We start from the raw sequence: 12,925 nt of genomic DNA, 5'->3' as shown, positions 1-12,925 counted from the left end.
GCCTTTGCTGCGGCTAACTTCTCGTAGGTCTGGGCGTTCGCGGGTGCCCGGCCGGGCCGCCTGGAGTTAGCTGTCGGAGAAAGGTGGAGCGCTGGGGATCTCTAGCTGTTCGCTTATGTGCGGTCTGGATGCTCCCAGCTTTCTTACGGCTTCCTCTGGAGAAAGGGTAACGACCCCCCTGCTCGTGGAGAGCCAGAGTAGTAACGATAGGCTTAGCGTTATGCCTGTCTCGGGCTTTCTAATGGTTTTAAACTGCTAACATCTCCTGTTACAGAGTTAGAAGAGTTAACTCGCCGCGCGTGTGTGTTTGCTGTCAATACACGTCTTACTATAAAGCCAAAATTCGGACTTTCTGGAGGTGCAAAGACCTGTGATGATTTAGGAAGTCCAAGGATTTCATACCTACTAAAATAAACGAGTTCCCCGGTTCTTGTTAACTTTGAAATATTTAACTATTACAGGATGGCTACAATTAATTTATGAAAACAGGTATGAAGGTTTTGTTGATGAGGCTGTCTCAGAGTCTTCTCTGCAAACATCCATTTTCTTGCTGTCTCTACAGAAATGCGGTTTTTCGGAACTGTATTCATGGCAAAGGCAAAGGAAAACAAAGCAGGAATTTTGTCTTCACGATGGACCACCCTATGCCAACGGAGACCCTCATGTTGGCCATGCATTGAATAAAGTAAATATTTACTCGTTCATACTGTACTGTTTTGAAGTGGTAAATACTTCCCATAACGTGCTGCGTGTTCTCCATTCCCATTTAAATCAACGACACTTCAAAGCGTTCGGTATTTTGGTAGACAGGGCTTTTAAAAAGCAAATGACACGGTTACGTAGATACCACGTGATGCCACGGTGACATGGATACCATACCATGACATGAATACCGTATACCAGCGTATGGTACCTGCATGCTGAGTGCTCATTTATGGGGATGAACGTTTCGGTAAAAAGAGAACATTTTGTTTTTAGAGAAAGTCCAGCCTTCGTTCCTAAGCAATATTAAACGCACAGTTTATTTGTGTACTGAATGTATCACACATACACACGTGGGTGAGTTTATATTTCTCTGTGTATTTGTCATAATGTTACTGTAATGCATGGCTGAGCTGTGCCTTGCTATTCTTTTTTCCTTTGGGCTTTTTGTAAGTTTGTTATATTGCATTTATTTTATTTTCTCTGGGTATTTTCAGTGGAACCACAACGGCTGAATGTTGATGGTTTTTAAAATGTAAATCTCAGCTTCGAAATAATATTCCTAAGTATGTTTGGATGCGTTCAGATTCAGTTCTAAGAACGACAGCATTACATATGCTGCAAAGTGGGAAAGACTAAAATGTGAGCCACAGCTTCTGAAGGTACTAGCGCTAAAGCGTGGACTTCTGAAAATGGCAAGTTTTGGTAGGTCATCGCTTATCTCAAAAAGCAATAATGTGCGCTAGGCCAACACTGTCGGTCCGGCTCAGTGTTTTAAAAATGAGAGCAAGTAGGATTCGTTTGCTTCAAGTCTCGCAAGTTTATAAACTGCATCTTTCAGCTACACTGAATGTGAATTCCTTTGATCAGAGGTCCTTTGAGGTTCTGCCAATATACAAAATGATAGGCAAGAAAAAGATAGTAAATGGATGGTCTTAAATGTAAATGTATCATGCAGCCTTCTATATTTGCTTTTTTAATAGGAGGATCTTAATTAATAATGTGGCTATTCCACATGGGGGAGCTAAAGTGATAACTGACCCTTGTGTCTTTTCAGATTTTGAAAGACATCACTAATCGTTTCTACGTGATGAGAGGTTATAAAGTACATTATGTGCCGGGGTGGGATTGTCATGGGTTGCCAATTGAGTTGAAGGCATTGTCAGAAGTCAAAGGAGCTGAAAATCTTTCACCAATGGAAATTAGACAGAGAGGTAAACTACTGTTTGCAGTATCTTTATAGAAAAAGTTGGCTTAAGTGTTTGTACATCCTACTCGGCATATTTTGAATTTTATGCTTTATAAATAGCTTTTACGCTTTATTGGGTGCTTTTCTATTAGCTGTTGGTAACATTTTCCAGGATCACTGTACGTATGTGCCAAGCAGATTGAGTACAATGTAAACTTATGAAGTGGGATAATTGAACACAGGCGTAATTTGTTGCTGGTGATGAACATGCATAGCATTGACCATGGGTTTAAAAAAACCAAAAGGACCGAGGATTGGGATTTCTGCTTTGTGTAACTGTGTAGCAGCATGAAACCGGTACTTTCATGCACCGATACAGATCAGCATGCTTTTGGGTTTTGAAGACTGAATTTGCTGAGGAGCTAAAAAGAAGCTCCTCATAAGCTGGGAGTCCCCGCTTGAGCAGGCGGTTGGACCAGATGACCTCCAGAGGTCCCCTCTGACCTCAACCATTCTGTGATAAAAACTGGGCTTCATCGGGACAGCTTGGCTCGGTATCATAATTAGGGATGTATTTATTGACTCCGTTTTTAACAATGCTACAAAACTATAGGGGTGATCCTTTCAGAGAAAGTTAGCCTGCATTATATGGGAAGTCTTTTGAAAAAATAATTTCAAATACTATATGTATTGAAAGACAACAACATTCAGCTGCAAAACTATTTGTATGAGCAATTTAAACTGCTTTAGCTTGAAATTGCAGCACTGAAATGGGCTAACTTCAGAGGCATGTTGCTTTGAAAAGTTTGGATCAGCATCAACAGAGGTGGTTAACTTCCGCTCTTACTTACTTTACGTTATTTGAGAATGCATTTTGAGACATTTTTCTTCATAACTATAGTTATTTTTTTTCCCTCTTCATTAAAAATAAAGTTTATGTTCTAGAGACACTTGTGCTTTATGTCCCCGTATTAGTCAAAAAATGCCGCTCCTGGATCTTTTTACTCTTTGCAGTCATTTTATGTAACTACTTCTCTGAAATATATATTTTTTGAGCCATAATAATCTATTTAATACACGTCAGTAAATAGTGCGCAGTTTCAATACGTTCAGCTCAGGCTTTTCTAAAAAAAAGTCAACAGCATATTTTAAATGGTATTATATTGATCTTAGTGACCTAAACCATGTGCTTCATGGAACTATTCCCTTCAGCCAGAGAATTTGCAGAAAAAGCAATTGAGAAACAGAAATCTGCCTTCATTCGTTGGGGTGTAATGGCAGATTGGGCTAACTGCTACCGTACATTTGATCCAAAGTATGAAGCGAACCAGCTGAGAGTCTTCTACAAGATGTATGATAAGGTATGTTGAACTTTTGTTAAAGTGTGTTTCGTTTTGTCATGAGTTTTGATTCTCCTAACTTTCTTTTTTCCCCTCGCTTTCCTCTTTAGGGTTTTGTTTATCAGGACTATAAACCTGTGTTCTGGTCTCCTTCAACAAAGTAAGAATCAACTTACTATTTTGTCTTCAAAATTTTAGCAAGGATATCAATAGCTTTTCATGTTCAAGTGTGTTAACTTATGTTTGATATCTACCCAGAACGGCCTTGGCTGAAGCAGAGCTTGAATACAATGAACAGCACGTCAGTCGTTCTGTGTATATGAAATTTCCCCTGTTAAAGTCACCACCTAAGCTGACTTCTGTGATAGGTATGACTTCTATATAGATTCTAAGACTGATAGCTTTTATTTTTGTTATAACTGTAAGTAAAGTACTTCTAATTTACATCTGTAGATGGATCATCCCCTGCTAGTGTGCTAGTCTGGACCACGCAACCTTGGACTGTGCCAGCCAATCAAGCAGTTTGTTACATGCCAGATGCAGCGTATGTGTCTTTTAACTTGGTTCAGTGATCTGTGTCGGTCCTTATCAATATTTATCAGCAAAGTTAAAATGTTCTGGACTACCATTACAATTTATTTAAGGCATCTTTTTTGTGGTTTTTTTTTTTTAAGGCATCTTTTTTTGTGGTTTTTTTTAAGTGGCACAATTGTAAGCTTTGTTCTGTCTCTCAATATATTAATTTCTGCTTTCATTTTTATTCTTTAAAAGTTCTTTCTGATGTTATGTTATCTTTAAATTCTTTTGAGATTTAAGAGTGAACTGGACATGTAGATCTTAAAACATATTTTGCTGTCTCTTGGAGATGGAGCGTTTAAACAATTTGTAGCTTTATGGTGTTTGTAATTATTTAGTATCACAAATATATATTTGCATTGCAGATATTCAGTTGTGAAATGTACAGCTACTGGTGAACACTTCATTCTAGCTGCAGATAGAGTTGAATCTACAGCTGCTGTTTTGGACACGCAGTTTGAGGTTATGTCAACGTGTAAAGGTAGGTTTTAGTATTGTTAAGTCACTTAGAAATCTGCTTGTAGGTGTCTGAAAGCTGCTTCAGTTTTGAGGTATTAAGTTTGTTTATATCTTGAGAACATGCTTCACTTTAATACAAAGAGGAGTAGTAAGTCTGTCAGATTTAGTGTTGGTGTATTGTAGCTCAAATTTTCATCCACAGATTTCAAAGTACTTTTTAAAATCCGGATTTACATTTGGAAAACTTAAACACGGAGTGGAAGTCTGTTCAGTATTGAAATCTTAATTACACTGAATGCTGGTTGTCTGTCTATTTCATCCATTGCTGATGAGAACAAGGGGCTCGTTACAAGTATGCTTGCTGACTGCCTGATTGCTAAATTCTGCGAAAACTATTGAAATTACCTAGTGTAGCAGAATCAGAAGCACTGTCAGCCATTGTTGCCATGTTATGTTACTTTTAAAGTTTCTCATTGTTAAGAGGTGTCTTAAGCCTTCACCATAACCATGAAGAATATTGAGATATTGTAGGTGGCTGTTGTCTGTACGGACAATCTAAAGGACTTAAGTTTGCATCCTAACAAACTGCATAGTGACATTTCTTAATAGACAGACTTCTGATTCAGTGTCGTGAGTCGGGATTTAATGTGTCATTTGTAGACTTTATTCATTTGCCTTTATCAGTGATTCAGTGCTGGAAATATGCATATCTAAAGGGGGTGAGAAATCCGTTTCTGTGACTTTCTTTTCAGGTTGTTTTGGTGTCTTTCCATGCCTTTTTTTTTTTTGGGGGGGGGGTGGTGGTGGTGGAATGGATGATCTGTTTCCCTGCTTAATAATCTTGTTTTTACCTAATGATAAAATTACCTGGAGGTGTTCTTCTCACAGGTTCCACCTTCTTGAATCATGTGATTTGCAGATAACATACAACAGTAGAGTTGGACCTTCTTGAAAAGAAATTTAATATTAGAACCTGTTCTTTTTATCTTCCCATATGTTCAGTTATTAGTTACATTTGTTACCTTTCTGTATTTGTGTACCTAGCTGTCTGACAGCAGTTCCTAAACATGTTCCTTCTAGGAAGAAGGCATTCAATGAAGGCCGCTTTGTCATATGAAGCATTCCTCAAGCTCTGTGATTCTTGATTTTCAGCAAGGCTTTACTACTAAGATTTCTTCAGTGTTATTTTAACCTTAAATTGTCACTAGCTTCATTCGTGCTGTACTCTCTTTATTTGTATGTAATTTTAGAGAATTTAAATGAATTGTTCATGATTAGTATTAGTACTTAGTGGCAGAATGAGGAACAGATCCCAAATTCAAGGGTTTTTAGCCTACTAAATCATTATTGAGATCTGTTTCTGGAACACTGAGATAGTGGTCCCCAAGGAATGGAAATGTGTGGGGTGTCTCTAGGTGGAATGTCACTACTAATGGAATACTGTTGTCTAAGGTAGAAGAAAATCCTTTTCTTCAAAGGAAAAAAAAAAACAAACAAAACTGCGTGCAAGATTAACAATGCAGAGAATTTGAAAGCATTTGGACGGGGACCCACAAACAAGATGAAGTAGTACGTCTGAATAGTATCCCGTGCTGATCAATTGTTCCATTTCTGCTCTCTGATAAAAGAAGCTGAATGCATGAATTGTTTCTCCATTTGCTCTTCTGTTTGTTTTTTTCACCCCCAGGTGTAGATTTGGCAGATGGTTCTTGTGCTCATCCCACGATTCCTGGCAGAGTCTCTCCTCTGTTACCTGCAAATCATGTGACAATGGCAAAAGGAACAGGATTAGTTCATACAGCCCCGGCTCATGGCATGGAAGATTACAGTGTAGCTTCCCACCATCAGCTACCCACGGTACTTTATTTTTTCAGCTGTTGCTCTTGGTTTTCTGCAACTTTTTGGCCACATGCCTCTAAAGCAACTGTTGTCATTTGTGCATAAACTTGAAAATGTTTTTTAAGCATTCAGATAAGCGTGAGTATCACTAATGGCCTGTAGGAATGCAGGACTAAGCTTAAAAAAGTGTGTATTGAAATAAAAGGATGAAGTTTTTCATCCATCTGCTAATTAAAGCTTACAGGGAAATGGTAGAATAGAATCTTTTTTTTTTTTTTAAAAAGAATAACACCGACAGCAATTCGAAGATACTGGCTCTCAGTACTCAGAATTGGCTATTAAAGCTGCAGACCAATAAATTAGCAGTTCTGTAGGTCATTATTACTATTCTTTTTCAGCGAAGTTTGGGGTATTCTTTAATACATTAAAAAACTGCATTTAAGGGACTTAATTGTATTTAGTGAATAATATCTTTGTGTGTCGGTGATTTTAAACACATACATAAATACGCTTCAGTTATGCATGATCAGTTTGTGTCTGATGGAAATGAAGATGCAGGGTATTCTTCTTCTCTTCTACCTTTTTAAAGAGGTGACTCTTGAGATGTTCCATAACCTGATTATACTCATAGTTCTGGTTGTGGTTTTTTGGGGGTAAGGTTTTTCTTGGGGTTTTGTTTGGGTTTGTTTTTCATTGTTCATTTGAGAAGTCATTGAAATACTAACCAGTGACTTGATGTAAGACATTTGTGGTATATCTGCAAACATAATAGTGCTCATTTCTTCTGATATGTCAAATTCACTTGCCTTGTAAATCACCAAATTGCAGATCACTAAATCTGAAGTGTACTTAAATAAAACATACTTTGCTTTTCATCAGAAAAATAGTTACTCAGCAGAGTACTTAACTCACTTTTGAATACCTAAAAGATAATAAATTGCCACATGATATTTTATTGACATGATTAACACTTTTTTTTTAGGATTGCCTTGTGGATGAAGGTGGGTTTTTTACCAAAGCTGCAGGTCCTGAACTTCAAAACAAGAATGTCCTTGAAGAGGGAAATGAAGCTGGTGAGTATTTGATGTTTAACTGTTTGTAACTTTATCAGTTACATTCCTGCAGGTATATTTTGAGGGTTCATATAAACTGAACACATTTTGAATATGGATGAGATACAGGCACTTCTTATTATGTGTTGGTCATGGAAAAGAATGAATTGAGATTAACAGTAGCAGTGTGCTCAAATCAGATTTTCATCTTGCCTCATTTTTTCTCTCAGTCATTCAGATGCTTCAAGCAGCTGGGAGTTTGTTAAAAGAGGAGAAATATGTGCACAGTTACCCATATGACTGGAGGACTAAAAAGCCAATGATTATTCGTGCCAGCAAACAGTGGTTTGTAAACACAGCAAGCGTGAAGGCTACAGCACAGGTATATAATTTGGCTTTCTTGTGGGTCATTTAAAGGCAGCTGATGCCATTTGGAATCAGCAAAACAATATTGCTATAGCTCACTCGGGAATAGGTTCTTCTCTAGTGTTTACAAACACTACCTAGTTGAAAAGTGTGAGTTACGTGTAGAAGTGATGAATGTTCTGGGGGGGGTTTGTCAATATTGATTTAATTCAGGATAAATACATTGACTGACATGTTTGTTCATTGCATTTACAGGAGACATATGTTTCTTAAAGAGCTACTGTTTTTTTTCTCCAAAATATTTATAAAAATACAACATTTCACAAAATTAATTCAGAAGAGACAATTTTATTACTATTCAAATTACCTTTGTTATTATGGTAGCCTTGTATGACCATAGATCTTTATTTGCTCCCCTATTCATTTTGCCACAGTCCTATTTTAAGTAACTTAAAACTTTTTTTTTTTTAAATGCAGTGCTCTTTGAAATTATGTACATCCACACAGAAAACTCAGACCAGCACATTAGGCTGTCTTGGGTAACAGTGATTTCATTCTAATTGAGGCATGAGGGGTTTATTCCATATTCATCCTTGTCTAGAACGAAGGAAAATAGGACGGTTATTCAGCGGGGTGGGGAGCGAGTGGTAGCCCGCACTCTGTAATACAGGCAGTGTGTATCAGGGTGTAGTTTCAAAGTGGAAAACAGCGCAAGACACAATGAGCTATTAAACTTTAGATACACTGAAGCCATTTCTAACTCACTTTAGGGTGCATCTGCTAGAGAATCAGAGCTGGCAAAAAAGCATTGGTTGCTCTGTGGGGACGTGTACAGTATATACAGCGTTCTAAGTATGTTATTGAAGAGCAACATGTGGTGAAGTAAATGAAGTAAATGCGACAGTTGCCTGAGAGCGTGTTATTTAATACTGGGAGTGGGAGTGTAGGTCTGTGCCTTTTTTACTGGTAGCACAAACAGTGTTTGTCTGAATGCTGAAGCGTGTTCAACAATTGACTGTCTACTTTATAGGAAGTGCTGAAAAAAGTGAAAGTTATTCCTACATCTGCAGTGAACAGAATGCTGGAAATGCTGGACAGAAGGACGTTTTGGTGTATATCACGGCAAAGATGTTGGGGTGTTCCGATTCCTGTTTTTTATCAGAAGAACACAGGAGAATGTTTGATAAACAGGTATTTGTCTAGCTTTATATAATGAAAAATGAAAGAATGAGCACTGTCTGTTGTGCTGCAGGTACACAATATTATAAAACTTCTAACTATTTAAGTATAAATACATGCTCTTACTTGTAATTGTTTATACACAGAACTAATTCAGCTATAAATTAAAATAGTCAAAAACTCATTGCTGAAAGTGACTTGTATGTAAGTAACAGGAATCAATTTACTTGGATACTTGAGTTACCTGAAAAGTTCCCTTGATAGTAATTGCTGCTTTCATCCCTCATCTTCAAGTTAAGTGAGCTGGCAGTAATCACTGGCCTTTACATTTAAGCAAGGAGTAAAATGCAAGTTGTAGTTAGAATAGTTTGCAACTGTAATTGTAGCACTAGAAATTGAACAATACAGGTATTTTGTCAAAATAGCTTTTTGCAACTGCGTGAGCGTCAATGAGAGATCTGAAGTGGAATAACCAAATCACTTGCAGAATAAATAACTGCACTTTGTTTCAAAATAAAATTAGAGTGGTTTTGAAGAGCCAGCCTTAATAATGTAAGTAAGTGACCTTTAGCTATATGATTTGGTATGTCTAAAGCTTCAGATGCTAGCCTTATTCTGCCATCTTTTGGTGAAGTTAATAGTATCCAGATATTGCAAACATTGCATTTCAGGAATTCCAGACAGTGTAATGCGGAGGAAATCCAAGCTATGCTTTAAAACAGGAAACCTCAACCAAATATGATCCTTTTCTGTCTTTTAAGGAGTAACAGAGTTCTGCTTTTACCCCTTTGGGGAGCAGAGGTTTTCAGTTGTGAATATCCTCTAAGAGATGATTTCATAAAAGTAGTATTGTGGAGTTCCACAGTCATTGCTTACTTCCATAATTGTTTTCTGTCTTGAGGTATGCTAGTGTAACTCCATTTTATACCTCTTAACCTCACAACCGTTTGTGCAAATTCGTTATGGATAATAAGATTGCATAGCTGGAGATGAACTTAAGTAGTGTTGCAGAACTTTTTTTATTCTGGTGTTGAATAAATACACTGCGGAGAGTCCAGCATGTTTTCCAGAGGCTGGACTGAGCACATAAGTGTAGTAGTAGGTGAGTTTGGGGTGTGGAGAGCAGGGAATGGACTTTAAGCAGTTAGTCCTTAGCTTCACGTAGTGTCACTGGGTGTGTAGGTGCACAGATATGTACTTTGACTCTCTCACAGTAGGCAGTAACTGTGAGAAAAGACCACAATAACCGTAGTTGTTTATAGTACCTGAATAATGCTGACGCACATCAGGAAATAAAGGTAGGGAGGCTCTGTGGGGTGTAAAATCATTTTACCTGCAAAAACTGTTACCATATTAAAAAGTAATGTATGTATTTAAAATGTACCATTAAAAACGGTACATTTTAAAAATTACCATTTCTGAGAAATACTTATTGTAGTCTGTCTGCGGAGTAGGCTTGAGTGTGTTACTTGTGCTGGCTTAAAATCGTTAAATATGTACGCTCTTACTTTGTTGTTAAACTAATGAAAAACAGTTTTGCAGTTGGCCGTCAAATGTGAAGGGCACCATGAAGCAATAGCTCCTTCAGACCTTAGAGGAGCTGACCCGGCTGGTACAGAAACCATTTGAAAGGAGGGATGTATGGGAATTCCTTTAGATTGTAGTAAGATTACCTTGAAAGCCGGTGACCTGTATTAAAAAGCATGTCTCTTCTAAGTGCATGAGCTGTGTGAGATTATTGCTGGAGTTGTACGATATGTGGCAATCAGGGCATTTTGATGCGATAAACTCTGCAATAGTTTAACAATTCGCTCTTTATGTGCAGGTGTTGGCCTAGCAGTCACGCATGTAGGTGGATGAACAAAGGGACAGCTTGGCATCTTGGGTTAGAAGTGGTCTGGGGGAAAAAGTGAGACATACAGGAAAAAGAGAGACATATCCAATATGTTTGAAAAGTAGATTTATTTCGTTTGACTGGCAGCTTCTGATGCTCATTTATAATCAGTACTCCTTACTTCTAACGTGTTTTACAGTAGAGGTGAAATTTTCAAAAAAACCTGTAAAATACACATTAAATATTTAAAGTTAGCCGCAGCAGACGTCTGTAACCAGAGTAGGAAGGGTGCGCAGAATATTGGCCTATAGAAATGACAGGCAAATCTAGAAAGCAGTCTGTCAATTCATAGGTCATTTTCCTGGACACCAGTTCTTACTGAAACAAACAAGTAAGCCTAAATCGTTTGTTGCATTTGCATTATCATTTTGAAATCATATCACAATAGGTTGCTGACATATTTCTAACACTTGAGAAGTTTCATATTCAGATTGTGTGAATAATTAATATCATTAAAACAACAGTAAATAATGTACATTTCAAAACAAACGCTGTTTTCTTGTCTTGAATGCTGGGTAAACATGCTTCCAGTAGCAGCTGCTTCGGAGTTTTTGAGTGGCTATCAAAAGTAACAGCATCTCCACTGGAAGTCAGTGTAGTCCACATGGAGTTGCTGTTACATATGAGAGCACCGATGGTCGATTTTGAGTGATCCTGTTTATGTATCACCTGTAAAAATCCCTAAAATAAACCACTGCGTTTCCCTCTAAGTCAGTTTCCCCTGAATTTGTCATGTGAAAGTCTGCAGAAAGCTTCTTTTTCACGATGCAACTGCTCGTCTCTAACAGAATATTTTTCTCACACCAACAGTCCTGTCCTCCTAACTTGAAAGCCAAGAGCTAGATTGTAATCTTGTATGCAACAAGTTTGATGCAAGATCTCCGTGAGTCTTCCTGTTTGTTGCTGTGGCCCCCCATAGCCCTAAAAGACATTCGATTGTATGACACTGTTGTCTAAGGTTGTAAATTTAATACGCTGAAGATTAGATCCTTTATGTAGAGTATACCACATCACATTGCAATCAGGAATTTAAAAATTAGTATAAAATAACAAAACCCTATATGAGAGAGAGAGAAAAGAGAGAACATTTTTTCATTATTGCAATTTTCAGTGAGAATTATGAGAATACAGAGGTAAGAGTCTGTGTGATTTTTCTGCACAAGTGGAGAAAAAATAGAATTAAATAGAATACACGTACAAATACAAGCTTATAATTTTGTCAACTTTCAAAATTTTGTAGATTTCTTGAGAAAACATTCTGATTCCAGGAAATTCTGTAACTTGTGGAAGAGAAGAGAGAAAGATGCAAAAGTAAAACAAGACATTTTTTGTATTTCCAGTAGTAGCTCAGACCAGGTAATAAATGTGAGATACATACTTTAATCTGACCTCACGCAATAACTTCTTAACTTTACAAATTCTCTGTTCAAATATTGATAATAATAAGTCCTATTGCAAAGATTATTCTAATACCTGAGAACTTTTGTCCCCTTCTCTGTGACTTTGATTAACAAGTAAGTTAAATTTCTGACAAAAAAAAACCCCAACAACTTGTTTTTGAAGTAGATCTACCCTGCGCTCTAATTTGCTCTTTAAAATATTAAGTCATTTCAGTGACTTTTAAGCAATAGCAGCTTCCCGTAACCTAAATACTTACTGCTGAAGTATCAACGTTCACGTAAAAAAGAAGATAACTTGCCCTCTTTACTGTTGTTTGAAAAGAGGTCGAGAGAACATCAGGCACTGTATTCTTCTCCTTCCGACTATATCTTCATTCTGCCTAATTTCTGTTAACACATTAAATAAGTGTTCAGTGTAATCAATATCAGCCTTCAGAGTGATTGGCTGATGTCGTGGTAGCGTGAATTGCCGTAGGGGTTTCAGTGTTAAAACGTAGCAAGTGACACGTAATGCAAGTTCTTCTAGATAGTGTATGAATACAGGGCAAAGTTTTACAATGGTGTTTATTGCTAACTCGGTGAATTATCATGCTCACGTTGAAGCCCACAGATTATAAAGTGATGAGTAGTTATTTGAGAAAGGTGGCTTTCACTTGCACCTTACATAAAAGTACTTTGCAAAATTCTTTCTCCTTACAATACAGTTACCTTAAATATAGTCATTTTTCTCTCTCTGGTAATAGTTAATCATAAGGATCCTGGGAAGAGATTAGAGGAATGGGGGGCGGTGGTGGTGTTTGTTTGTCTTGGGTTTTTCAGGCTGTAGGAGGAAGAAGTATTTGGTGAAATGGTATCCTGGAAATCTTTGGTCTTAACTATCTCCTTTTATAAAATACTTGACTGTTAATGTGCACTTACATTCTGTAGGG

The 12,925-nt window shown here is 37.4% G+C and overlaps 1 protein-coding gene across 1 annotated transcript in view; it reads left to right on the top strand.

The window, feature by feature from the left end:
* The first annotated feature begins 115 nt into the window (after nt 1-115).
* Nucleotides 116-12,925, top strand: part of IARS2 (isoleucyl-tRNA synthetase 2, mitochondrial) — a 29,031-nt gene continuing 16,221 nt past the window's right edge. Inside the window, exons 1-12 of the mRNA XM_009333710.1 lie at nt 116-166; nt 563-685; nt 1,760-1,916; nt 3,104-3,252; nt 3,342-3,391; nt 3,490-3,599; nt 3,685-3,775; nt 4,173-4,288; nt 5,954-6,123; nt 7,088-7,178; nt 7,388-7,539; nt 8,554-8,714. Of these exons, the coding sequence (XP_009331985.1) occupies nt 116-166; nt 563-685; nt 1,760-1,916; nt 3,104-3,252; nt 3,342-3,391; nt 3,490-3,599; nt 3,685-3,775; nt 4,173-4,288; nt 5,954-6,123; nt 7,088-7,178; nt 7,388-7,539; nt 8,554-8,714 (1,421 nt within the window). The remainder of the gene's footprint in view (nt 167-562; nt 686-1,759; nt 1,917-3,103; nt 3,253-3,341; nt 3,392-3,489; nt 3,600-3,684; nt 3,776-4,172; nt 4,289-5,953; nt 6,124-7,087; nt 7,179-7,387; nt 7,540-8,553; nt 8,715-12,925) is intronic.

The sequence above is a fragment of the Pygoscelis adeliae genome, unplaced genomic scaffold (genome assembly GCF_000699105.1).
Source record: "Pygoscelis adeliae isolate BGI_AS28 unplaced genomic scaffold, ASM69910v1 Scaffold1, whole genome shotgun sequence".
In the NCBI taxonomy this organism is placed as follows: Eukaryota; Metazoa; Chordata; class Aves; order Sphenisciformes; family Spheniscidae; genus Pygoscelis; species Pygoscelis adeliae.
This window is presented reverse-complemented; position numbering and strand designations above follow the sequence as displayed.